Source organism: Apium graveolens, chromosome 4, assembly GCF_009905375.1.
Source record: "Apium graveolens cultivar Ventura chromosome 4, ASM990537v1, whole genome shotgun sequence".
Taxonomy (NCBI): domain Eukaryota; kingdom Viridiplantae; phylum Streptophyta; class Magnoliopsida; order Apiales; family Apiaceae; genus Apium; species Apium graveolens.
The window spans coordinates 295,242,203-295,267,866 of record NC_133650.1 but is presented as its reverse complement, the minus strand read 5'-3'; the positions used below and the strand labels follow the sequence as shown (position 1 = coordinate 295,267,866).

Below are 25,664 nucleotides of genomic sequence, written 5' to 3'. Positions count from 1 at the left end.
TATAAAATGAAAATCAAAACTGAAATTACTAGTATTATTTAAAAATTTAAATTTTAAAATTTTGTATTGAAATTTAATTTTTAGTATTATTTGATGTAAATTTTAGTTTATTTATTTTTTTTGCTGAATTTTCGATTTTGCCCTAGATCAAGTCAAGGAAATTATAAAAAAGGGTGCATAATAAACGTCAAAAAAAAAATAAGTGAAGAGTGCAATCTATTTTTATCAAACTTTTAGTTTATATTTATTTTTTCATTAAAATTGAGCAATACAAAGTGCAATTACTCTAAAAATATATATGAAGAATATATGACAACAAACAAATAAGGCGGCAGATTAACATGTGACGGGAAGAATTCTTGTTGCTCTATAGACTCTATTGGTAAACTATTCTTTTTCTCCTCCCAGGTATATGCTGGACGGTCTGATGTATGAATTATGATCATTAACTAAATTTTATTCTACTTTTTACAAGAATTTTCATTCTTTTTTTTTGCTCAATAATATTTATTCTTTTTAATATGTGCTAGCAGGAAAAATTAGCAAATAGAGTACACATGTGAGTTTTACATCGAAAAATAATTTAAATGTTACATTTTATTACAACTATTTTTTTAAATATGATGAAACTAATATAAATCTGTATACAATCAAGTTATAAAAGTGGAAGGTGAACGGCTAAACACTTGAATTGAAAATCCTAAATTAGCTAACATATTCAGCCTGAGCTTACCGTCTTTACATTTTTATTTAGGATATTAATTTAAATAAAATAGTATTAGATGTACAGAATTTTGTATAAAATATTTATATATAATGACATAATTTTTGATATGTAATATTTTAATTAATTTTGTTAATATAAATATATGGGACCATTCCAATTAAAACTTATATAAAAAATTTTGTACAACCATACACCAAACATTAGCAATTTCCATCATGAATTCCTGATCTGAGTTCGGACACCATTTAGCGGATACCTTTCTGTACCTAAACCTTAATTAACAACTATTAACCCTTAAAACAGCCGTCAGAATGCAGCAATCATTTCCATTAAATTAGTCAATCATAGTTTAAAAAAAACCCACATGATCTACACGAGGATCTAGTATTCAACGGCAAGAAAAAAAAAATATTTTACTTGCACACCGTTCACAACTTTTGTCGTCCTAATTACTTATTTCACACAGTAAATTTACACTTTTTCACCTTTCTTCGTACCTTCGATATAAAGCTACTTGCTACTTCCGTACTCAACTTCTCTACTACTTTATCTCTAGAGTTGAAACACAAACACAAAATCTAACATATAAAAACATAAAATATCTAAACACACAGAACTGATCTGAATAAACATGAAGAAGCTCACATCTGTTCTATTCATTTCATCTCTAGCAACAATATGTTGTGCACTCGATGACACCATGACTGCAACTCAAAGTTTAAAAGATGGTGACACTATTGTTTCATCTGGTGGAATATTTGAGCTGGGATTTTTCAAACCAGGTGAATCCAAGAATCGATATCTGGGTATTTGGTACAAGACAGTTTCTGTACAAACTGTTGTTTGGGTTGCTAATAGAGAGGCTGGAGTCAACGATACTACTAGTGTTCTAAAGTTGACTAGTTTAGGAACACTTAATCTCCATAACAGTACTAGTGGTTTCATCATTTGGTCTTCTGATAACAAAAGGTTAGGTGTTAATCCTGTATTGCAGCTTTTCGATAATGGGAATTTAGTTGTGAGGGAGGAAAATGATAATAGCCCTGATCATTATTTGTGGCAGAGTTTTGATTATCCTACTGATACGCATTTGCCTGGAATGAAACTTGGGATGGATTTAAGAAGTGGTTTTGAGAGGTTTCTTAGTTCTTGGAAGAGTAATGATGATCCAGCACCGGGAGTTTATAATTATCACTTGGATCCTGCTGGATATCCGCATCTTGTTTTGAGGAATGTTAAGACTGAAATGTATCAAACAGGGCCATGGAATGGTGCTCGGTTTACTGGAAGGCCGAAGACGAGTAATAATAGAATTTATAACCATAGTTTGATTTATACGAAAGAGGAGGTTTATTACACGTTTGAGTTGCTTAAAAGCTCGGTTTTCTCAAGGTTTGTGTTGAGTCAAAGCGGGGAAGGGCAGCGTTGGACATGGGTTGATAGGAACCAAAGATGGGAGCTTTTCTTGAAACTACCGACTGATAATTGTGATGCGTTTAAACGCTGCGGTGCTTATGGTATTTGTAACATTGATAGTGGTCCTATTTGTGGTTGTTTGGATAAATTTGTGCCTAGAAATGGAGATGATTGGGTGAAAGCAGATTGGTCTAGTGGATGTGTTAGGGGGAAACCGCTGAATTGCAAAAAGGGTGATGGTTTTAAAATGTATTCTCGCGTTAAAGTACCAGATACAGATTCGTCCTTGTTTAATGACAGCATGGATCTTCTGGAATGTGAAACAGCCTGTTTGAAGAACTGCTCTTGTATGGCCTATTCAATTCTGGACATTAAAGGTGATGGAAGAGGGTGTTTGCAATGGTATGGGGATTTGATCGATATTAGAGAACTCTCTGGAGGAGGTCAAGATTTGTACGTAAGGGTAGCCTTCTCAGATTCAGGTAACAATATTTTGAAAAATATGTTGCCTTTTAAACATAATGATCAAGAAAATTAGTACTCTAATGTCCTATGTACCATTTCCAAATTTAGATTCTTTTGCTTTGCTGTGATCACTGAAATCCTTTAGGCTTCTTATGGTTAATTCTACTGATATCTGTTTAGATGAATCTAAAGGGAAACATGGAAGTAAACTACTGATTATCATAGCGGTGTTGGTGCCATCAGTTTTAGTGTTTCTAATTCTGGCATTTTGTCTGTGGAAGAAGAGAAATAACACACTGCTGACGAGACCAAAAGGTAAATGAATCAACTAGTTTTGTTGTAAAGTTGTGTAATTATACACATATCATTGTCATCTACATGAATCCCCTGATAAATTTGTTGTCTTAGGGAGTCTGGAAAGCAATTCCACAAAAGAATTCAATTCCGAGAGCCACAAAGAAGACCTAGATCTACCCTTCTTTCGCTTATCCACCCTAGCTGAGGCTACAAACCACTTTGCAATCAGTAACAAGCTCGGACAAGGTGGATTCGGGCCAGTTTTTAAGGTAACTTTCAAGTTGTTTTGTAGACTGCACTGATGACTGACGTATTCATGTAATGTTGATCACTTATTCATGTGATGTGATTTTAACATGAACATGCTTCTCATTTAGTTAGTGAACCAGCTGAGCCATTAACTTCCTTTTCTATCATTGTAGACTTGTAGTCTTGTTTACATGGACAGGGTAATTGATTTCATCACACTTGTCTTCAGAGGAAAGTGTTTGATTTCACAAATGAGAATATTGTACTGGTCACTACACGAATACAAGCCAAATTAATCTGACTATTATAAAAGCCATGTAATTTGTTGTGGAGGTTCAATAGAAACATCTTACACTTTTTCTATGCACATTACTCTCAGGGAGTATTGCAAGATGGACAAGAGATAGCCGTGAAGTGTCTTTCAGAAACTTCCAAGCAAGGAATCAGTGAGTTTATGAATGAAGTGAAATGTATTGCAAAACTTCAACATCGGAATCTTGTAAGGCTGTTAGGATATTGTGTTCAAGGGGAAGAGAAGATGTTAATCTATGAATACATGCCTAACAAAAGCTTGGACTGGCACATATTTGGTTTGGCTCTATACCATTTTATCTACTTCGCCTGCAAAAATGCAACGACAGTACATCCTATATATAATCCTCTGACATCAAATCTTGCTGTCAACAGATGAAAAACAAAGCATGTTTCTTGACTGGCCACGACGTTTCCACATTATTGATGGAATTGCTCGTGGCCTTCTGTATCTTCATCAAGATTCCCGACTAAGAATTATCCACAGAGATCTCAAAGCAGGCAATATACTGCTAGACAAAGACATGAACCCAAAAATTTCAGATTTTGGCCTGGCTAGAAGTTTTAGAGAAAATGAGAATGAGGCAAACACAAACAGAGTCGTCGGTACATAGTAAGTAGATATTATATATACCTTTTGACATATTTTAGTGATTGGTGCTAATTTTGTGATGCTTGGACGACATTATGTTGCAGTGGCTACATGCCCCCAGAGTATGCAGTAGATGGACTTTTTTCTGTGAAATCAGATGTCTTTAGCTTCGGAGTTTTAGTATTGGAAATTGTCAGTGGCAGAAGAAACCGAGGATTCATTCATAGAGACCACCGGCATAATCTACTTGGGCATGTAAGTTATTCCATGTTTACAATCGTTGACTCCGATCGATCATGCATCCACCGTTTTTCTTAAGAATTTGTTTGACAGTATTTGACTCCACAATACTGTTCAGGCATGGAGATTACATCAAGAAGGCAGGTCTATTGAACTAATCGAAGAAGAAATAATTCAGGACTCATGCTATATACAAGAAGTCCTACGATCAATTCATATTGGTCTTTTGTGTGTGCAACAATCTCCTGACGATAGGCCAAACATGTCATCAGTGGTTCTTATGCTCGGTAGTGAGGGGGAATTGCCAATGCCTACACAACCTGGTTTTTTTACAGAAAGAAATATAGCCGAAAGTGAATATTTCTCGAGTACACGTCCGAATTATTCAGCTGAAGCCACCACAAGCACACTGTTAGAAGGTCGATAGAACATAATGCAGAGATTGTAGGAGGAAATTTGTCATTCAACTTAGCTAGGGTACTGCTTCTATTCTTCGTTTGAATTCCAGGTTCTAACCAATTTCATGTACACGGGAAACTTTGTCATTTAACATTTTGATGATCGTACATAAATTCAATTCAGTATAAAATATATAATAAAAGAATAAAATTGTACATAGTGTCCTCTTTTAAATGTGGATTTCATGCTCCTCAGGTTGACCTCGGTTAATTACAACGCCACATCGTATTTAAACTACAAAATCTAAGATCTCATGTAATTCCCTTGTGGTCAAGCTTGGAGCTTTTTTCTCTTTAACAGATACTTCAGATTAGCACGTTAGCAAGGATTGAAGAAATCAATTTCAAGTTTTTAAACCTCCACCACAAGATGAAAATGTTATTTTTGCTAAGTTTGGTAAACAGAATGTACAGAGTTTAATGGGGGAAGGACATGGAAATTTCAAGTCAAGCAGAAATATAATCGGAGATGTCACAACTGATTGAGAGGTGTGTGCTAAATGCTAAAAGTATGTCACTCTGAGAACCTTAAAAATATTCGACGTGCAGAGTAAGTCTTTTAATACAAGAAAGACTTGAACATTTCGTAAGATGGAAACTCATGTCGATATTCCAAATGATGATGGAAACGTGTGTGGTACTAACATGCACATACATAACCTCAACGGCTGGGTAGGAAAGTTATATTTTAAAACAAAGATTTGTTTTTTAAAATACATGCTCTTCAATTCTCAGTGAGCAACTCACAAAATATTGCAAAGTTCATGGAAGGCTGCAGTTTTACAAATTTTTTGATTTATTTGTTATTCTGCAGTTTCTTGTTCCATGTTTCATTAAACTCTCAAGTAGCAGCGCCAGCAGCTATAGACATTATAAAAGCCAACCAAATACTTAGAGATGGAAGCACTATTGTTTCATCTGGTGGCCATTTCGAGCTTGGTTTCGTTAGTGTGGGAAGTTCCACCAATCAATACGTGGGCATATGGTATAAGAAGATATCGCAAAAGACAATTGTGTGGATTGCCAACAGAGAAACTCCTCTTAGTGCTACATCTGGTCTCCTAAAACTTAACAGCAACGGAAATCTTGTCATTCTCAATGCTTCTGATGATGTAGTTTGGTCATCAAACTCCTCGACATCTCTGAATGATCCTGTGTTGCAGCTGTTGGATTCTGGAAATCTTGTCATTAGAGATGGCACTGACAGTGACCCTGATCATTTCCTCTGGCAAAGTTTTGATAAACCTGGAAATACTCAATTACCGGGTGCTAAGATTGGGTGGAATTTTGAAACCGGGTTCGAAAGATATCTCACTTCTTGGAAAAATGAGGATGATCCATCTCCAGGTATATACACAAATCGTGTTACTCGTAATGGATTTCCACAGCTTATCGTACGTAAAGGTTCTGATATATTTACACGAGGTGGGTCTTGGAATGGTGTTCGATTTTCTGGCACGCCTAACTTCAATCCCAACCAAATCTTTACGTCCGATTTTGTTTCTAACGATAAGGAGTTGTATTACCGTTATGAAGTTGTTAATAGTTCTGTCGTTATGAGGAAGATAGTGAATTCATTTGGCTATATACAAAGATTGGTCTGGATTGAAAAAACTCAAACTTGGCAGATTTATTTTTCTGCTCCGATAGATAATTGTGATCGTTACGGGGTATGTGGAGCTTATGGGAGCTGTAACGTTAACGATTCTCCTGTATGCAAGTGCTTTAATGGATTTCAGCCAAAAGATAAAAAAGAATGGGATGCTACAGATTGGTCTAGTGGATGTGCAAGAAAAGTTCCATTGAGTTGTGCGAATGGAGAGGGATTTGTGAAACACTCGGGGTTGAAATTACCAGATACTCAGCGTTCTTGGTTTGATACTAATATGGCCTTGATGAATGTAAGAGAGCATGCTTGAAAAATTGCTCGTGTACAGCTTATGCTAATACAGATGTAAGAGGCCGCGGAAGCGGATGCTTGTTATGGTTTAATGAGCTTATTGATATTACAGATGGGAAAGAAAGTGGGCAAGACCTTTACATAGGAATGGTTGCATCTGAATTAGGTAAAATCATTTGTCTTCATTTACTACTGAAGTCAATAGTACTTTTAACATATTTGATTTGAGATAGCTAGTGAACTGATAATACTTTCTGGCTTAATATGAAGAAAAAAATGGGGATCAAAGTTATGGTTCATATGTACAGTAGGTTGACTATAACAGTGATGTGTGATAATCCCATATCACCCCGGGACCTTCTCCTTGTAGGGCCCGAACTCAAACTCCTTTTTAGGCTGTGACGACGGCCGTGTGCGGTGTAGCTGTAGGGTGGGAACCTACAAAACAGAACCGGAGGGGGGTGGCGTCCCCGCGGCACCTCCGGCGTGAGGATGAGAAAGGGTTTTGAGAAGAAGAAGGGCAAAGTTGGGATTATGCAGATATGTTTGTGTGGAGTACGTGTGTGCATGTAAGTATATGTGGGAGAGAGAGAGTATATCAGCTTGTAACCTGTAACCTTCCTTCTGTTCTACCTTTTATAGGCCTCCTACTAGGGTTTAGGGGTTTGTCCCTTTTCATCTGAACCGTAGGTTGGCCTTTTGGACTGTAGGGCATCTGGACGCCTGGGATGCGTCAGAGTACTATCGGATCCGGACCGTAGGAACGTCCTTGATCCCGGGTACCTGGACGGTGGTGATGTTGCCACGTGTCCTGGGCTCCTCAAGGTCAACGCTGAATGCGTCAGAGTACTATCAGATCCAGACCGTAGGAACGTTCTGGATCCCGGGAACCTGGACGGTGGTGATGCCGCCACGTGTCCTGGGATCTTATGTTTGGGCCCTGGGCCTCTCCAATTGGGTCTGACTTATTATGGGCTATCATTTGCCCCCCACTCCCTTATGCGGGTTTATCCGGATGGGGGAGTAGAGTAATTGCCTTTGTGTTGCGGCGCCTTTGCAAAGCTTGGGGGTTGTTTGATTCGCTGCCCCCTAACCCGGGGTCAAATGGGGATGAGACTCCGGGGTTAACTTGGTTAGTCATTTGATTTTAGTTCAAGGTGGGATTCCTTGAAATACTTTGGAAAATTTTGGGGGTTTGATTTGTTGCCCCCTAACCCCGGGGTCAAATTGGGCTGAGACTCCGGGGTTGACTTGGTTAGTAATTTAATTTTAGTTCAAGGTGGGATTCCTTGAAATACTTTGGAAAATTTTGGGGGTTTGATTTGTTGCCCCCTAACCCCGGGGTCAAATTGGGCTGAGACTCCGGGGTTGACTTGGTGGGATTCCTTGAAATACTTAGAAAGGTTTTGGGGCTTTGATTTGTTTTGCTGCCCCCTAACCCCGGGGTCAAATGGGGATGAGGCTCCGGGGTTGACTTGGTTAGTCATTTGATTTTAGTTCAAGGTGGGATTCCTTGAAATACTTTGGAAAATTTTGGGGGTTTGATTTGTTGCCCCCTAACCCCGGGGTCAAATTGGGCTGAGACTCCGGGGTTGACTTGGTTAGTCATTTGATTTTAGTTCAAGGTTGGATTCCTTAAAATACTTTGGAAAATTTTGGGGGTTTGATTTGTTGCCCCCTAACCCCGGGGTCAAATTGGGATGAGACTCCGGGGTTGACTTGGTTAGTCATTTGATTTTGGATTTGAATTTTGGGCACGGTTTGGTGGGCAAGTACACTCCTGACATTTGATTTGACCGGGGCTCTGAAAAGTTGTTGCTGAGAATCCGGGATGTCAGACGACTGTTGGGATTCTAGCTGGGGTCAAAGATATACACGTTTTATTCGTATCTTTTGAGTGTACAGTTTTTAATTTCCTCCCCTTTTTTGCCTAAAAAGACGCGCCGTGACATGATTGTGGTAGTGGTAATAACTGCTGCAGTTATTAATCTGTCGCCAATCAATTGGTGCCACGTGGCCCCGACGGTTTCTTTAACCCAAAAACCGCTCACATCTTCTTTCTTCCTTCTATAAATACCACCCTCTCCTTTTCTTTTTTCATTTACGCAAACACTTCTGCATAGAGAGATAAGAGCATTTTACAGAGGTTTTTGGAGCATTCGGTGTTGAAGCCGCATTTCCTTCTCCTGCTACTTTGTAAGCATCTTGATTTCTCACCTCTCTCCTTTACTTCTTTTCCATTCGTTATCTCCATGCATGTAACCATGTTGTGAGAGTTTTGCTTCGCTCTTTCATATTCCTTGTTCGAATTTCATGACTGTCTTGTTCATTCGACCTTTAATCTCTGTAGTTTGTAGATTTTGCATGGCCTTTGCAATGGTTTTGTGCTTGATTTGCGTATTTAACACGGATTTTGGTAGTATTGTATGCGAATAAGTGGGTTTTTGTAGTGTAAATAGTTGTAGAGCCCGGGGCGTGTTCTTGTTATATGCTTTTTGTTATATATGTATGTATATGTTGTAGATCTTATTTTTGGGGTAAGATACGTACATGATTTGTTTCTAAACTTGTTCTGTTTTTTGTCTTGTTTTATTGTTGGGTTCGGGTTTGGCATTGACTCCGGGGTGCGTTTACATAGACACGTGTAGTATATGCCAGGTAGTCGTTTTAAGCGTATTGCTACTCTTAGGAATCGGTATCCCGAGCGTCCTGTCGGGTTAGGTGAACTTAACTCCTTCTACCCCTCTTCCTCTTCCAGCTGCAGTTCAGTAGAAATGCCTCCCCGGGTTGACCCGCCTCAACAAGTTTTAGCTCAGACCCTAGTATTAGGTCCCGGGAGTACCTTATCGAATTCGGATGGGTCGTGGGAGGATGTAGATGAATATTTTGTCCAGTGCCGAGTGAACCCCAAGCCCATGAGCTTTTATTACAGAGATTTATCCGAGGCATATGGGGGCCCGGATGGTTTGGGAGGCCGGGAGCCTTATAATGAGGATGAGATGGATAGGAAGTTCTTCACCGCCCCGGGTACTAGGTATGAGTGTGGGGCAGTTCATAGAGAGGTTCAGGAGAAATACACAGACGCCGAGGTAGATGGTGCCCTTAGGCTTGCCTTTAACCTTGATGACACATACCAGTGGAGATGGCCTGAGGAGCATGAAAGGGTATACCACCGACCGGAGGGGGGATGGGTTGGAATTCCACTTGAGCATCTCCGGGGCATACGCCTCGGATTACATCAGTTCACCAAATCCCTATGTCGGGATGTTTATGGTATCCCTTTTACTCAGCTAGCCCCGAACTCGGTGAAATGGATCAGCTGGTTTTTAGCTTGCTGTCATACCAAAAATTACCTCCCCACCTTCAAACTTTTTCATCATATTTTTAAAATTAAGAGATCCACCGCTCGGCCGATTTACGAGTTCATGTTTAGGATAGAGGATTGTGGGTATCCCTCTGATAAGATGGTGCTCCCGATTAGTATGTTGACGTCGCTTAAGGGATGGCACCGGGAGTTCATTTTTGTCCGGAGTGGGGATCTGGAGTTCATGCCACTCCATAAACTTGAAATTAAAACAGATAGGTTTCCGGTCCAGCGGCTCGGGCAAGCAGCTCTCGCGATGGTTTATGCCTTCTGTGGGGCACTTGGAACGCAGTGAACCCGGGACTATTTTACTAGCAATGAGAACATGCATGCTGCCGGATGTAAGTCTATTGCCTTTGTTTTATTTTGATGCTGTATCTTTTATTGATTGCTTGTATCCGGGACTGATATCTTGTTGTTTTCCTTTTCAGGTATTCCGAAGTTGATTCCCTACCCCCCAAATATGTCTGCCCAACTTAAAGATCTGTCGGCCAAGCTGCGAAGGACTGGGGGAATGACTAGCGTGGATGTTGGGAAGAAGAAGGTTGTAGAGGGTGATGATGCGGCCCGGAAGATGGCGCCGTCTCGCCCGGGGAGGACAACAATCGTGATCGACGAGCCCCGGTCCGAAGACGTGCAGCAGGGGGATGTGATAAGAGTTCCAGTACCTCGAAAGAGGAAGGGTGCCCCTCCGAGTTCCGGGGATAAAAGTGGCGATGTTTCTGAGGGACCGGTTTCAAAGAAGGCTGCTATTGATCTGGCTCCGGACACTCCAGAGACTCTGAAGGCCCTGCTTGCTAGTTTTTCCCCGGAGGCTCGCCGGAGGGAGTTGTTTGAGAATTATGCCAGCACGGCGGAGAGGAAGAAATACAGGAAGGAGCCCCTCGACGACTTCCTGGTCGGGCTTCAGGAGGATATCACTGCTGTAAGCCTTTTTCTTATTTGCCTTCTTCTTTGCTCTTGTATTTGTGTTGCCTAATCACGATCTATAATGTTTTCAGGCTAACTCCCGGGTTGCTGGACTAGTTTGTATAACCCGGAGCCTTCAGGCGAAGGCTGATGCTGCCGAAGTTTACCAAGTTGAATCCGAGCGGCTAACCCGGGAGATTCAGGAGTTGAAGGAGGCCAGTGCAAGGGAGGCTGCTGCTCATAAGAAGATTATAGATGAGATCCGGGAGAGGCAGGACCGGGCTGAGGCTTCTGTCCGGGAGATGAGGGCTGAAAATCAGAAGTTGAAAGATGATCTTGCCGCCCGGCCCACCCCCGAGGAGGTTCTGGCAGGGTTCCGGGGGACTCCCGCGTATTTCGAAGAGCTGAATGACAAAGCGCTGGAGAAGATCCAGATCTGCTGGAATGTTGCTTCGAAGTATCTCGGCGAGGAGCCTCAAGGTACAATAGACGTCTCCCTGGAGAAGTATATAGAAGAGGAGACCCGATTGGAGCAGGAAAAGGAAGCTGTCCGGGAAATGGAGTCTGGTGTTGGGACGTCCAGCAATGTTCCCTTCTTCTTCGGGTCGCCACTTGCTGAGCAGCCTCCCCTACCAGAGGGCAATCCGGAGCAGCCTCCTTCGCCTCCCGCCGACTCTGCCGCTAAAGCTTAAAGATTCTGCCATGTCTTGGCATGTAATTTTTATTTCCTTATTTTTAGTTTGAGCAATTTCGAACTGAGCCTTTTGGCTTTTTTAACTTGTCTGTAATCTGAATGATTTCGATTTGCCCCCCGGGGTGTGGTTCCCCGGGGTAGTTTAACATGATTGTGCTTTTCTTTCTTTCCTTATTGATTTGTTAGGAAATTTTTTGGAGTACGCATGGGTTGTGTTTCTGCGGACCCCGGGTTGGGGTAAAAATATTTGACTTTGAGAAATTTTATAAGTACTAATGGGTTGAGTTTTTATAGGACCCCGGGCAGGGGTAAATCTCCATTTCATAAAAAAATTCAAAGTACACATGGGCTGTGTTTTTGCAGACCCCGGGTTGGGGTAAAAATATTTAACTTTGAGAAATTGTATAAGTACTCATGGGTTGAGTTTTTATAGGACCTCGGGCAGGGGTAAATCTCCATAGAAATTTTCCAAGTACATATAGGCTGGTTTTTTTTTTTAAAATCTGATGTTAAATAAATAAGCGACATAATGAAATTGATTCAAACTATGGAACGCTTAAAGTAGAGTTTTTCATTCATATTGAGAGCAAAAATTACATTCTGGGGTGAATGAGGACAGTGCTTACATCAAAATATCATAATATAGATGTAGATGTGTTTCCAGGGTGTGCACCTTTTCCTTATTGGTAGAATTTCCTTAGGCGGGTTCCATGCTAGGTATTGGGGACCTCGGTTCCGCTGAGGTAGCTTAGCTTGTAAGTTCCCGGACAGATCACTTCTTTGACTATATAAGGGCCTTCCCAGTTTGGCTGCAGTTTTCCCTGGTTAGTTGGGTCCGAGGCTTCAGTGTCCCGGAGTACTAGATCTCCTGCGACATATTCCCGTATTCTGGCTTTCTTCGCAAAGTAAAGCTTTGTTTTTTCCTTGTAGCTTTCCATTTTTTCTACGGCCCGATCTCTTACCTCATCCAGGAGTTCGAGGTTGGTCCTGAGGCCTTCTATGTTGGAGACCTCGTCAAAGTTGGTCACTCTATGAGAAGGGGATCCGGTCTCTACCGGTAACCGGGCTTCAGTACCGTAGGCGAGCTTGAATGGAGTCTCCCCGATTCCCGTCCGGGGGGTAGTTCTGTATGACCATAAAACCTTCGGGAGTTCATCCGGCCAGTTCTTTTTAGAGTCTTCCAGTCTCTTTTCCAGGCCTCGGAGTATAGTTCTGTTTGTGACCTCAACTTGTCCATTCCCTTGTGGATGGGCAACATATTCTTTTTTGTGTCTAATCCCGAGTTGTTTCAGATAGGTCTCAAAATATGAACCCACGAACTGCGGACCATTGTCCGAGATTAAGACCATCGGGATCCCGAACCTCATTACAATCATGTCCACAAACTTGATGCAGTCTTGCTGGTTAATGGTTCTCATAGCTTTGGCCTCCGCCCACTTAGTCATATAATCTATTGCTACCAGGACATAACGGAGATCCCCTTTTGCTCGAGGAAAAGGACCCATGATGTCAATTCCCCAGACAGCGAATGGGATCGGTGAGAGAACGGATCCCGGGAGGCTTGAATCCTGTTTTGGTACGTTGCTGAACTTCTGGCACTTACTGCATTTTTTGACATAGGCGACTGAATCAGCGTGGATTGTTGGCCAGTAGTAGCCTTGTCTGATGACTTTGTAGGCTAGAGCTTTAGCCGCTAGGTGATCCCCGCAGATCCCTTTATGAACCTCCCGGAGGCAGTAATCCGCTTCCTCCGGGTCAACGCACTTTAGAGTTGGTGCAGAGAAGGTTCTCCGGTATAACTGATTATCTTCTAGAAAGAAGCGTGCAGCTTTATACTTGAGGTACCAGGCTTTGTTCTGATCTTCCGGAAGGATACCGTCCTTGAGGTAGGCTATGTAGGGCGTCATCCAGCTCTCCGGGTTGCTAACACATAATACTTCTTGTCGGTCGGTGCTGGGGGCTCCGAGCTCCTCGAAGTAAACCGAGCTGCTTAAATCTGAAGTATTCTGGACGAGCTTGGATGTGCTCTGAGATTGTGACCGACTTGGCGATCATATCATCAACGTAAGATTCCATGTTCCTGCCCAGTTGCTCTTTAAAGATGGTATTCATCATTTTTTGGTATGTTGCTCCGGCGTTGATTAACCCAAACGGCATCATAACAAAAGCGTAGACGGCCCGGTGTGTGATGAATGCCGTTTTTGTAATGTCTATCGGATTCATCTTGACCTGATTGTAACCCGAGAAGGCATCCATAAAACTTAACATGACATGGCCCGAGGTCGCATCTATTAGCTGGTCGATGTTGGGCAGGGGGTAAGAATCTTTAGGACATGCTGAATTGAGGTTTGTATAATCCACGCACATTCGCCACTTGCCATTGGGTTTTTTGACCAGCACAACGTTTGCTAGCCAGTCCGGGTACTTAATTTCACAGATTATGTCTGCCTTTAACAACTTCTCGACTTCTTGGTCGATTGCCTGTTGCCTTTCCGGGGCGAAGTTCCCTCGCTTTTGTTTGATTGGTTTTTGCTTTGGATCTACATCCAGACTGTGCATGGCCACGGATTCATCAATCCCTGGCATGTCTTCCGGGGACCAGGCGAATACGTCAGCGTGTTCTTTTAGTAGATCGATAAGCTCCTTTTGGAATGTGGTTTCCAAGCCTTTTCCGATTTTGATCTTTCGGGTGGGGTTCCCGGGTTCCAAATCTACCTCGATTGTCTGTTGGGCCGATTCTACCTTCGTCTTCTCCTTGCTTTCTACAAACTTTTGAATTCGGGCATCCGCGTTGGTTACGCTGTATCCGGAGTCTTCGATCATGTTTACATCCAAACGGGCCCTTTTACTAAGGTGTTCTCGATGCTTCTTTCTGCTTTGTCCCTTGGGCAGGGACATTATTCTCTTCCGTTTTTCCGGTTCCGTTTCTGCCATGACAAGTGCTTGACCATAGCATTTACCAGCCATTTCCCTATCTCCTTTCAGTTCTCCAGTGCCTCCTGGGGTGGGGAACTTGAGTTTTAAGTGAATAGTTGAGGGGATCGCCCTGAGCTTGGTGATAGTGGGCCTACCAAGGATCATATTGTATGAGGAGGTTGCGCTTATCACATAGAATTTCATCATATGGGAGACCTGTCGGGGTGCGGTTCCAAATATGATGGGAAGATAGATGATACCCCGGATTGGAATCATGGTATTCCCGAATCCGTACAAAGGGTCTTCAAGACAGGGATCCATTCTGAGGTGTCCGAGCTCCATCCTGTTAAGCGTGTGCTCGAATACGATATTAGCAGATGAACCATTATCAACTAGAATTCTTTTTACCTCGTTGTTCGCGACGTCGAGGGTCACCACTAATGCCAAGTTGTGATCCGGATCGAGGCCCTCATAATCAGAATAAGAGAAGCAAATTGGTTCGTCCTCCCGAGTCTGGATCATCATCACATCATTCTCCCGATCCGGGCTCCGCGGTGGAGAGGCTGTGCCACCGAAGACAACATTCACCACATTTTTGCCTCTTCCCGGGGCTCTGTCTTTGTCATTCGAGCCCCTTTGAAGATACTGGTTCATGTTTCCTTTCTTGATTTGGTCTTCTATGAATATCTTGAGGGAGAAACAATTTTCAGTAGTATGGCCGTGATCTTCGTGATAGCCACAATGCTTGTCCCGGGCCCTGTTTTCGGGCAGCGCTAGCAAGGGTTTTGGCGGATAATAAAACGGTTTGCCCTTGACTTCACGCAAAACGTCGGCCCGGGGCCTGTTGAGGGGTGTCCACTCTGGTTCCGGCTTGGGTTCCTTCTTGGCCTTTTGTTTCCTTTCATTTTTTCTTGATTCGGGGTACGTTTCCCGGGGTGGGGTTCCCCGGGACTGCTGAATGTAGTTTGCTTGCCTGTCAAGCTTGTATCACTTGTCTCTCCGGGACGACGAGCGTCGCTCCGGAGACTCGTCGTCATCATGTATTCTTCTGTTCATCTTCATTGATTTGAGGAAATCATTTTCCTTTATGAATTTTGATGCCAACGCATATGCTGACGCCAGGCTTTGGGGCTTCCTGTGAATCAGGTCTTTGACATAGCCTTCACAAGATATCGGGTGCAAGTTTCTTCGAAAGATGTTTACTGCCTCCTTTTCTTCTAAGTTGGAGAGTTGGTTGATTGCTTCCTGGAATCTTTTGATGAATTCCGGAAGGGGCTCCTTGCTTCTTTGTTGGATTGTTTCTAGATGACACATCTGCAGCTCGTTCATCCGGTTGGCCCTGAATCTTTTCAAAAATATCTCGCGGAAGTCTTTCCAGGAGTCCACACTCCGGGACGGTATGCGGCTAAACCATTTCTGAGCGCCCCCCTTCAGTGTTGATGCGAAGAATCAGCATCTAGTCAGGTCGCTGTAATCATAAATATTGGATATTTGCTCAAAATAGTTCAGATGCTCTTCAGGGTCAGCCAGCCCGTCAAAAGAGTCGAAATTGAAGTGCTTCAGCCCCGACTCTCTAGGGGTGGCTTCCAGGCTCTTTGTGAACGGGGTCGCTGCTGCCCCTACTTCCATGTCGCCCTCCACTTTCCTTTTAAGGTCTCGAAGGGCCCGGGCCATTTGTTCTTGCTTGGACTCCTTCTCCAGTTCTGAGTATGAGGAAACATGAATCCGGTGGGCCTTTCTCTTTAGCTTGGCCTCCTCCTCCCGGATCCTCCTTTCTATAGATTCTTGGGCTTTAGCCTCTTCTTCCTTCCGGATTCTCTCCCGGAGGGCAGCTTTTCTTATTTCATCTCTGGCGTCCTCTGGTGGCTTTTTTAAATTCTTCGCAATCCGGTCGAAGACGGATCCCCGAGATTCTCCGGACTGTTCTTTAGACCGCTCTCGCTGATCCCCTGGGCGGGGCTCCGGCTCGGCGTTCTGCTTTTCCTTCCACAAGTCCATAGCCGCCTGTATCTGTTCCGGGGTCATGCTTCCCCATGGGTTCGTGGTGATCCCTGTGTGTTTGTGGGCAGCTTTTTCAATGACTATTCTCTGGTCTCCTGGTTGGAGATTTTGAGAGGGAGTCTGGGTTATGGGGAACCCTTCGTCCAGGTCTTCCATGTCTCCCTCCCTGGGTTGGGGAGGAGGCGGTAGGAAAGAGGCGGAAACTGCTGCTTTGCTTTTTCTCGTAGTCATGGTTACTTGGAAATGCTATGAATTTACAATAATAAACCTTGTAGCAACGGGTCTGAGAGATGGGTATCAGCGTTCTTACTGGGAGATGGTGTTTCACGTTTCTGGGAGGTTCGCCCCTCCTTCTAGCGCCAATGATAATCCCAGATCACCCCGGGACCTTCTCATTGTAGGGACCGAACTCAAACTCCTTTTTAGGCTGTGACGACGGCCGTGTGCGGTGTAGCTGTAGGGTGGGAACCTACAAAACAGAACCGGAGGGGGGTGGCGTCCCCGCGGCACCTCCGGCGTGAGGATGAGAAAGGGTTTTGAGAAGAAGAAGGGCAAAGTTGGGATTATGCAGATATGTTTGTGTGGAGTACGTGTGTGCATGTAAGTATATGTGGGAGAGAGAGTATATCAGCTTGTAACCTGTAACCTTCCTTCTGTTCTACCTTTTATAGGCCTCCTACTAGGGTTTAGGGGTTTGTCCCTTTTCATCTGGACTGTAGGTTGGCCTTTTGGACTGTAGGGCATCTGGACGCCTGGGATGCGTCAGAGTACTATCGGATCCGGACCGTAGGAACGTTCTTGATCCCGGGTACCTGGACGGTGGTGATGTTGCCACGTGTCCTGGGCTCCTCAAGGTCAACACTGAATGCGTCAGAGTACTATCAGATCCTGACCGTAGGAACGTTCTGGATCCCGAGAACCTGGACGGTGGTGATGCCGCCACGTGTCCTGGGATCTTATGTTTGGGTCCTGGGTCTCTCCAATTGGGTCTGACTTATTATGGACTATCAATGTGCGTATGCCTGTGGGTAATTAAGAAGAAGAAAAAGAAGAAGAAGCGCATAAAAGGTATTTAAGAACTCAGTGTTTTCTTTCATAATTTCCAATTATATACTTTTCTTTCACTGTATCCGTTTGCACGTGGACTAGTCTTTTCTTTCACTGCATTTGTTTGCACATTGAAATTGCAGAGATAACAAGACTGTCTTTTGAAACGTTTGGGGGCAATGGGAATGGTGACGAGGATTTAGAGTTGCCACTGTTTGACATCACAACCTTGACTACTGCAACGAATGGTTTCTCAAAGAACTGTATGCTCGGAGAAGGTGGCTTTGGGCCTGTCTATAAGGTAATTATCATGGCTGCACTTGATCAAGGTTAAAAGTGTGGACAACTTACATGTCCAGAAACACTGAAGTCAGCAGATAAAATTACTGTTTACATGTTTGAAACATAATTATAATTTGTATTGAGTTGAACACATATGTTCTTTCCCCTAAAAGCAATATATTAAAATTTTGTTCATGTACATGATCCATTTTATGCCATTGAAGAATATGACAGTCAAACTGATGAATTGCAGGGTCTGCACGACGAGGGAAAAGAAATAGCTGTAAAGAGGCTTTCAAAAGATTCGAGGCAAGGATTGGGGGAGTTTAAAAATGAAGTTTCATGCATTGCTCAACTTCAACACCGAAACCTTGTGAAGCTTCTTGGCTGCTCTGTGCAGGAAGGAGAAAGAATACCGGTGTACGAATACATGCCCAATAGAAGCCTGGACTTGTACATATTTGGTATACTCATTCTGTCATTCTGTTTTCTTTTTCAAATCATATACTCTCCCGACTATTTCCATATTCTTCACTTTGGCTGCATTACCTGTTATGGCCATTTGATTAGATAAAAAACAAAGTGACAAGCTTGGCTGGCCTCTGCGGTATAACATCATAAATGGCATCGCAAGGGGACTTCTTTATCTTCATCAGGATTCAAGATTGCGGATCATTCACAGGGATCTTAAAGCCAGCAATGTTTTGCTTGATCTTGAGATGAACCCAAAAATTTCAGACTTTGGCACAGCAAGGATCTGTGGAGAGACTGAAACTGGAGCCAGTACAACTAGAGTAGTGGGAACATAGTAAGATTATCCACCATTCTCACAAATAATGATTCCATTAGCAAAATCTGATACATTAAATGTTCTTGCAGTGGTTATATGTCCCCCGAATATGCAACGGATGGCATATTCTCGGTGAAATCTGATGTCTATAGCTTTGGGGTACTGTTGTTAGAGATAGTGAGTGGGAAGAGAAACAAAAATTTTACTCATCTGGATCACAATCTTAACCTTCTCGGACATGTAAGTTTTCAGGCCATTATATTAAATGTTCCTGAATAGTCATTATCTTCTGGTTAACTTATTAAATTCGTCACCAAATTGTTTAGGCATGGAGAACCTATACAGATGGCAATGTGTTGGACCTACTAGACGAGGTTATTGAAAAATCAAGCCATATACATCAGTTTGAAGTGTTCCGAGCTATTCAAATAGGGTTGTTATGTGTGCAACAATATCCTGCAGATAGGCCAACCATGGCAACGGTAGTATTAATGTTAACCAGCGAAATTCCCCTGCCTCAACCTAAACAACCTGGATTCTTCATCGAGAGGAAACTGCACGAAGGAGACTCCTCATCTTCTTCATCCAACTATTGTAGTGTCACAACTATAGCTCCTAGATGAATGCATCATATCTTGTCTTTATCTGTTTCAAAATTAAAACTTTTAACATTTAGAGTCCAATAGAAAATAAGAAATTTGTGTAGGACACTACTACACAAGGGAAACTATTTAAGTGGCCTCATAATTCAGAATATAAATTTTATGTATTGTGTTTGTGTAAAAGGTTGATATTGGCCCGTGCCTCAGTAATGCCGATGTTGTGAGATTGAACTTTACTTAAAGGACCCTGAATCCTTGTATATGTTTTACAGACTAAAATTATGATGTACTATGTGTTGTAAATCTCACTAACAAATATAGCAACATAGAAGCAAGTGTATAAAGAATTTAGCAAGTTTAGGTCAAGACCACAGTTAACAAAACAAAACATGCAGGTAAACAAAATCAGTAACTGAAATAACGAAGAGAGAAAGAAAGATGTACCCGAAACCATAACTTTTAACAGTGACTGAAATAAAGGTTCACAGATACAAAATGTCAAGAAAAATGATCACAGCTGAGTCACCAGGCCTTGCTCGAAGTCCTGGCTGTTCTTGAAGAGAATATTGCCCCTACCTGCCGCGTTTGGGATGCGCACAATATCTCCATCAGGATAAAACAGCTCAGAGTTTATGTTAACAGCAGCAACAAAAGCTCCACTTCGACCAGCACCTCAGTCGCCGGAAAATATCAGCACTTCAGGACTTTTGGGAGAGAAATGCAGAGAGGTTGAAGAGAAGAGAATGTAGTGTATGTAATACATTCACTTTAACCTCTATTTATAGGAGAGGAAAAAAATGAAACTGTCCACACACTTAATGTCTGAATTAAACTGCTTCATTAATAAAAAATCAAAACTGATCAGATTTTGAATTACTTGTAACAGCTTTTCACATTAACACCCACATTATTATCAGAACTTAAGTTAATTTCTGATCTGATATCAGATATCATATCAGAACTTAAGTTCTGATTTTAATCATCAGTTACAGATCAGATTATATTATTTGTCCAGGTTCAAGGTAATTCTCAAATAAATAAAATCCTCGCCCAGGTCACCTCGCGTATGCGAGACGCCGAGACATTCGCCCAAATCGCCCTTGGACCCGGTGCGGTGCGTGGCGGGGCGGCGGCGGCGCGTGTGTGTGCGCGTGAAGCACATAACAACACAATGGACCATCACACACCTTAGTAGTTGTATACTACTCATGTGGGTAATACCATATAAAACACACAACCCCCTTTATTTATTTCAATGTGGGACAAACATTCTCAAATTTTTCCAAGCTTTTCCAAGCTACTTTCAACTCTCATTTCATATGGATTTCATTAAGAAAATTCTTAAAACCATACATGAAAATTTAAGTTCAAATATCATTGAATAATTTCCAATCATTAGATTTTAGGATTAACATCAAGAACATAATTAAATTAAGCTCTAAAATCCTAATTTTCTAACAATCCCCCACAAATCCATACAGAAATGCGATCAATTTCCCATCATGACTTGTTTTTCAGAGTCGGTACCCTTCCGGGTTTGAACCCTCCTAATTCCTTTACTTCAATGGCTATCGGACTCAGATGGAATGTTTCACCTTGAATCTTAATCCGTTTAGTATAACCATATTCCATAGACGACGACAAGTCAAAGGTTATGGTGTCAATCTACGGCTTTGAGACATTAATGGTCATGTCTCGATCCTGTTCGTCGAATGCTTCAAGGATTAACCCTATCCTCTAATTGCGACCACACAATTACATTCGCTTAGCTGGGCATCTCCAGAGATATACTGCCTCTATCTCGTCAAATGACTTGATCCCATTCAGAGTTTTAACACTCTTGCTTTTCTGGCAGTGTCAGTACCTTCTAGGTTTACAGGGGATAGACTCAGATACTATAGTATCAACTATGTAGCAAAGGTACTTCCAATTCATCCTTACAGCTTGTTATTACCCATTGAATACACTTTGAGGGATCTCCTCTCATGTGTATTGGGTTCCCACTGTTGATGAATTATGATGGGTTGACAGTCCCATCCCCAACCTTGACTTAAGGACCACTGCAGGTTCCAGTCCTTTAGTAAGAGGATCAGCTATATTATTCTGAGTTCCTATGAACTCTATAGCTATGATCCTATCAGTCACTAAACCCCTTATAGACTTGAGTCTAACTTGGATGTGTCTCTTAGTTTTAGCATTATGCTTTTTACAGTTAATCTTGTCGATAGTTGTTCGACTATCACAGTGAATAGCAATAGCAGGAAGCGGTTTGCTTACTACAGGTATTGCAGACATAAGTCCGTGTAACCATTCAGCCTCCGTCCCTGTGGCATCAAGTGCACACAACTCAGCCTCAAAAGTAGACCGAGTAACTATAGTCTGTCTGCTTGACTTCCAGGATATTGCTCCACCAGCCAAGGTGAACACGTATCCAGTCACTCCATTGGAACCAGACTTCTTAGCTATCCAACTTGCATCACTGTACCCTTCAAGCACACCAGGAAATCTCCTGTAGTGTAAACTAAGGTACATTGTGCCTTTTACATATCTAAGTACTCTATCAAGAGCATCCCAATGAGTTCTGTTTGGACAACTTGTATATCTAGCTAATTTAGACACAGAATATGAAATATCTGGTCTAGTACAGTTAGCAAGATACTGCAAGCTCCCAATAATCTGAGAATACCTTAACTGAGACACAGACACTCCTGAAGTATTCTTGACAAGGGCAACTTTCGAATCATAAGGTGTACTAGCGATTCTACACTGTGAATAACCATATTTCTCAAATATAGATTTCTCTATATAATGAGATTGAGTCAAGGTTATTCCTTCAGTGGACTGAATCAGTTTGATTCCAAGAATCACACTTGCCTCACCCATATCCTTCATTTCAAAATGCCTTTTCAAGAATTCTTTAGTCTCGTTAATAATCTCAATATTGGTTCCAAACAGTAAAATGTCATCCACATATAGGCACAAAATAACACACTCATTACCTTTAACTTTAGTGTAGACACACTTATCACTTTCATTAATCTTATAACTGAAAGGCAATATAGTTTCATCAAACTTTTTATGCCAATCTCTGGGAGCTTGTTTCAAGCCATAGATGGACTTGATCAACTTACATACTTTCCTTTCATTGCCTGATGCAACAAATCCATCAGGCTGATCCATATAAATCTCTTCCTCAAGTTCACCATGAAGAAAAGCCGTCTTTACATCCATCTGATGGATGATAAGACCATGGACTGAAGCCAATGCTATAAGCATTCGGATTGTTACCATTCTTGCAACCGGAGAGTATGTATCAAAATAATCAATTCCTTCCTTTTGCTTAAAACCCTTAGCTACCAGTCTAGCTTTGTACTTATCTATTGAGCCGTCAGGGTTCAACTTCCTTTTAAAGACCCATTTGCACCCAATAGTAGAACACCCAGGAGGGAGATCAACCAACTCCCATGTTCCATTAGAAACAATAGAGTCAATTTCACTCTTGACAGCGCCCGTCCAGTGCCTTGACTCAGAAGAATCCATAGCTTGCCGGAAAGTTAAAGGTTCGTCCTCGATATTGTAAGTGATGAAATCACCTCCAAAATCCTTGACTACCTTTGCACGCTTACTTCTCCTTGGTTCATCTAGTTCCTTAGGACTAGAGCTACTACTAGGTTCCGCCCCCACATTTGTCATCTTTTCCACTTGATCAGGAATAGAACTTGATGTGTGAGTAGGATCTTCCTCAGAAGTCGTTTCAGGTATTTCAGTCTTCATAGGGTAGACATCCTCAAAGAATGTCGCATCTCGAAATTCAACTATCGTGTTTGCCACTATACCATCTATGTCAGATTTTAACACTAAAAATCTCATAGCTGTAGTGGTTTCAAGATAGCCCAGAAAGATACAGTCAACAGTCTTTGGACCTAGTTTCTTTCTCTTGTGTTCAGGAACAAGCACCTTAGCAAGGCACCCCCACACACGAAGATACTTAAGACTAGTCATCCTGCCTTTCCATAACTCCAAAGGTGTTTTATCCATGTGTTTCAGAGGAACTCTATTCAAAATATGGCAAGCCGTATTTAGAGCCTCCCCCCACATGTATTTAGGCAACCCAGAGTTAATAAGCATACTATTAATCATGTCTTTAAATGTTCTGTTCTTTCGCTCTGCAACCCCATTAGACTCAGGTGTGTATGGTGGAGTAACTTCATGAACTATACCATTGTTTGCACAAAATTCATTAAAAGCATTACTCGTATACTCACCACCTCTATCAGATCTCAATCTTTTAAGTAGCTTACTAGTTTGTTTTTCTACTTCAGTTTTATATATAATGAATTTACTAAGTGCTTCATCCTTATGTCTAAGTAAATAAACATAATAGTATCTACTACTATCATCTATAAAAGTAATGAAGTATCTAAACTGGTCCTTGGTCAACACACCACCAAATTCACAAATATCAGTGTGAACTAAATCTAACAAGTCTGAACCCCTAACAACGTTATGAAAAGGTTTCCTTATCTGTTTAGCAGACACACATACTTGACATTTAGAATTCTTTTCTATGGTATATTTTGGAATCAACTCTAAGTTCATCATGTTCTTAAGAGCACCAAAGTTTAAATGACCTAGTCTAGCATGCCATATATTTGAGGATTCAATACAGTTAACAGTAGGAATAACATTATTATTCAAATTTCCCAAAACGGGATCTGCATTAATAACAAATAAACCATTTGACAAGTAACCCTTGCCAAAGAATGTACCAGTGTGAATAAGAACTACTTTATTACACTTGAACGAAATTTCAAAACCACTAGAAACTAAACAGCTTCCACTTATTATATTTCTACACATGTTTGGAACATGATGCACTCTCGTCAGAGATAGAATACGTCCTGAAGGGAACTTCAGATCCACTTTTCCAACTCCATGTACTTAAGCAACACTAGCATTCCCCATCTTCACAGTCAGGCTATGACTCTGTTGATAAGATATAAATAAACTAATATCAGCACAAATATGTACATTAGCTCCAGTATCTATCAACCATTCATTTGACAGATAGGTAGAAAATATCACAGGGTTGTAGGATACATACCGGTCAACGTCGGTTTCAGAAGCCGTAGCCTCACCAACAACCATGTTCACTACAGGCCCACTTGCGGTTCCAAGCACAACATTTGTTTGCGCTACCTCGGTTTTCTTCGCTTTCTTCGTAGGGCAGTCCTTACTCCAGTGCCCAACCTGCCCACAAGACCAGCATGGTTTCTTTTCCTTGGGTTTCTTGGCCTTGTCCTTGTCACTCTTAGGTTTATTACTATTAGCTTTCTTAGCAAAAGCCTTCCTCTTCTGTCCTACAGTTGCTATGTTTACCTTCGAGGTACCGTGTTCAGTTGGCATCACATGTCCCTGTTTGGACTTGTGTTGTTCTTGTACCGAGATGTCCAGCATAAGGTTGGTCCAGATGATCTCTCCTTTCTGTCTTTTCAGGGAGAGAGAGAACTCTTCCCAAGACTTCGGGAGTTTTTCAATCACACTCATCACCTTGAACTTCTCCGGGAGATTCATTTCAGACTCCTTCAAAGCATGCACTATCATCTCGAACTCATGCACCTGCTCAGTCATGGACTTATTGTCCACCAGCTTGAACTCGAGGAACCTTGCCACAGAATACTTTTCTAGACCTTGTGAGTCAGTATTATGTGTCTGGTCCAGCTTCTCCCATAAGAGTTTTGCAGAGTAGGCATCAGAAGAATAGACATCAAACAAAGTGTTTGTTAGTGCCGCCAGAATGGCCGCTCTAGCCACTCCATCCTTCTCAGCCCACTTCGCAAAAGCCTTAACTGTGTCAGCCTTCTCTTGATCCACTACTGGTTTCTCATATTCCACAACCAGCCACAGACCCTTTATAGTCAGCCACAACTTCATCCTTTTCTGCCAGCGAGAAAAGCCAATGCCACCGTTGAATTTCTCCGGTAAACCGGTTAGTTCAACAGCTTGTGGGAAACTATAGGTGGTCCAATCAATGGCCCCAGCAGTTGCACCCGAACTGCTACCACCACCAACGATAACCTCACTTTCGTTAACCATTATGCTAAATTCTATATAACTAATATTCTCTTCAAGAATGTTGTAAATCTCACTAACAAATATAGCAACATAGAAGCAAGTGTATAAAGAATTTAGCAAGTTTAGGCCAAGACCACAGTTAACAAAACAAAACATGCAGGTAAACAAAATCAGTAACTGAAATTACGAAGAGAGAAAGAAAGATGTACCCGAAACCATAACTTTTAACAGTGACTGAAATAAAGGTTCACATATACAAAATGCCAAGAAAAATGATCACAGCTGAGTCACCAGGCCTTGCTCGAAGTCCTGGCTGTTCTTGAAGAGA

The 25,664-nt window shown here is 41.9% G+C and overlaps 4 protein-coding genes across 5 annotated transcripts; all 4 read left to right on the top strand.

Moving 5' to 3' along the window:
- Positions 1 to 1,265: 1,265 nt before the first annotated feature.
- Positions 1,266 to 4,828, top strand: LOC141721254 (G-type lectin S-receptor-like serine/threonine-protein kinase At4g27290). Of its 2 annotated transcripts, none has more exons than XM_074524081.1 (7): positions 1,266 to 2,625; positions 2,801 to 2,923; positions 3,017 to 3,174; positions 3,534 to 3,744; positions 3,842 to 4,079; positions 4,163 to 4,313; positions 4,417 to 4,828. In XM_074524081.1, exons 1-7 carry the CDS (start codon positions 1,359 to 1,361, stop codon positions 4,723 to 4,725), a joined length of 2,457 nt encoding a protein of 818 aa, XP_074380182.1. In that variant the 5' UTR covers positions 1,266 to 1,358; the 3' UTR covers positions 4,726 to 4,828. The 2 variants fall into 2 exon arrangements, with proteins under 2 accessions (XP_074380182.1, XP_074380181.1); XM_074524080.1 differs by having other exon boundaries at positions 2,789 to 2,923.
- Positions 4,829 to 5,347: 519 nt separating this feature from the next.
- On the top strand, positions 5,348 to 6,675 carry LOC141719852 (G-type lectin S-receptor-like serine/threonine-protein kinase At4g27290). The gene is made up of 2 exons (XM_074522217.1): positions 5,348 to 5,388; positions 5,571 to 6,675. Exons 1-2 carry the CDS (start codon positions 5,348 to 5,350, stop codon positions 6,673 to 6,675), a joined length of 1,146 nt encoding a protein of 381 aa, XP_074378318.1.
- A 3,438-nt stretch (positions 6,676 to 10,113) lies between these two features.
- Positions 10,114 to 11,732, top strand: LOC141721255 (uncharacterized). Its single transcript, XM_074524082.1, has 3 exons — positions 10,114 to 10,361; positions 10,452 to 10,945; positions 11,022 to 11,732. Exons 1-3 carry the CDS (start codon positions 10,346 to 10,348, stop codon positions 11,619 to 11,621), a joined length of 1,110 nt encoding a protein of 369 aa, XP_074380183.1. The 5' UTR covers positions 10,114 to 10,345; the 3' UTR covers positions 11,622 to 11,732.
- A 5,037-nt stretch (positions 11,733 to 16,769) lies between these two features.
- LOC141719850 (G-type lectin S-receptor-like serine/threonine-protein kinase At4g27290) lies at positions 16,770 to 19,487 on the top strand. Its single transcript, XM_074522216.1, has 7 exons — positions 16,770 to 16,937; positions 17,260 to 17,608; positions 17,731 to 17,888; positions 18,123 to 18,333; positions 18,440 to 18,677; positions 18,749 to 18,899; positions 18,986 to 19,487. The coding sequence occupies exons 1-7, from the start codon at positions 16,770 to 16,772 to the stop codon at positions 19,280 to 19,282; spliced, it is 1,572 nt and encodes a 523-aa protein (XP_074378317.1). The 3' UTR covers positions 19,283 to 19,487.
- Positions 19,488 to 25,664: the final 6,177 nt, after the last annotated feature.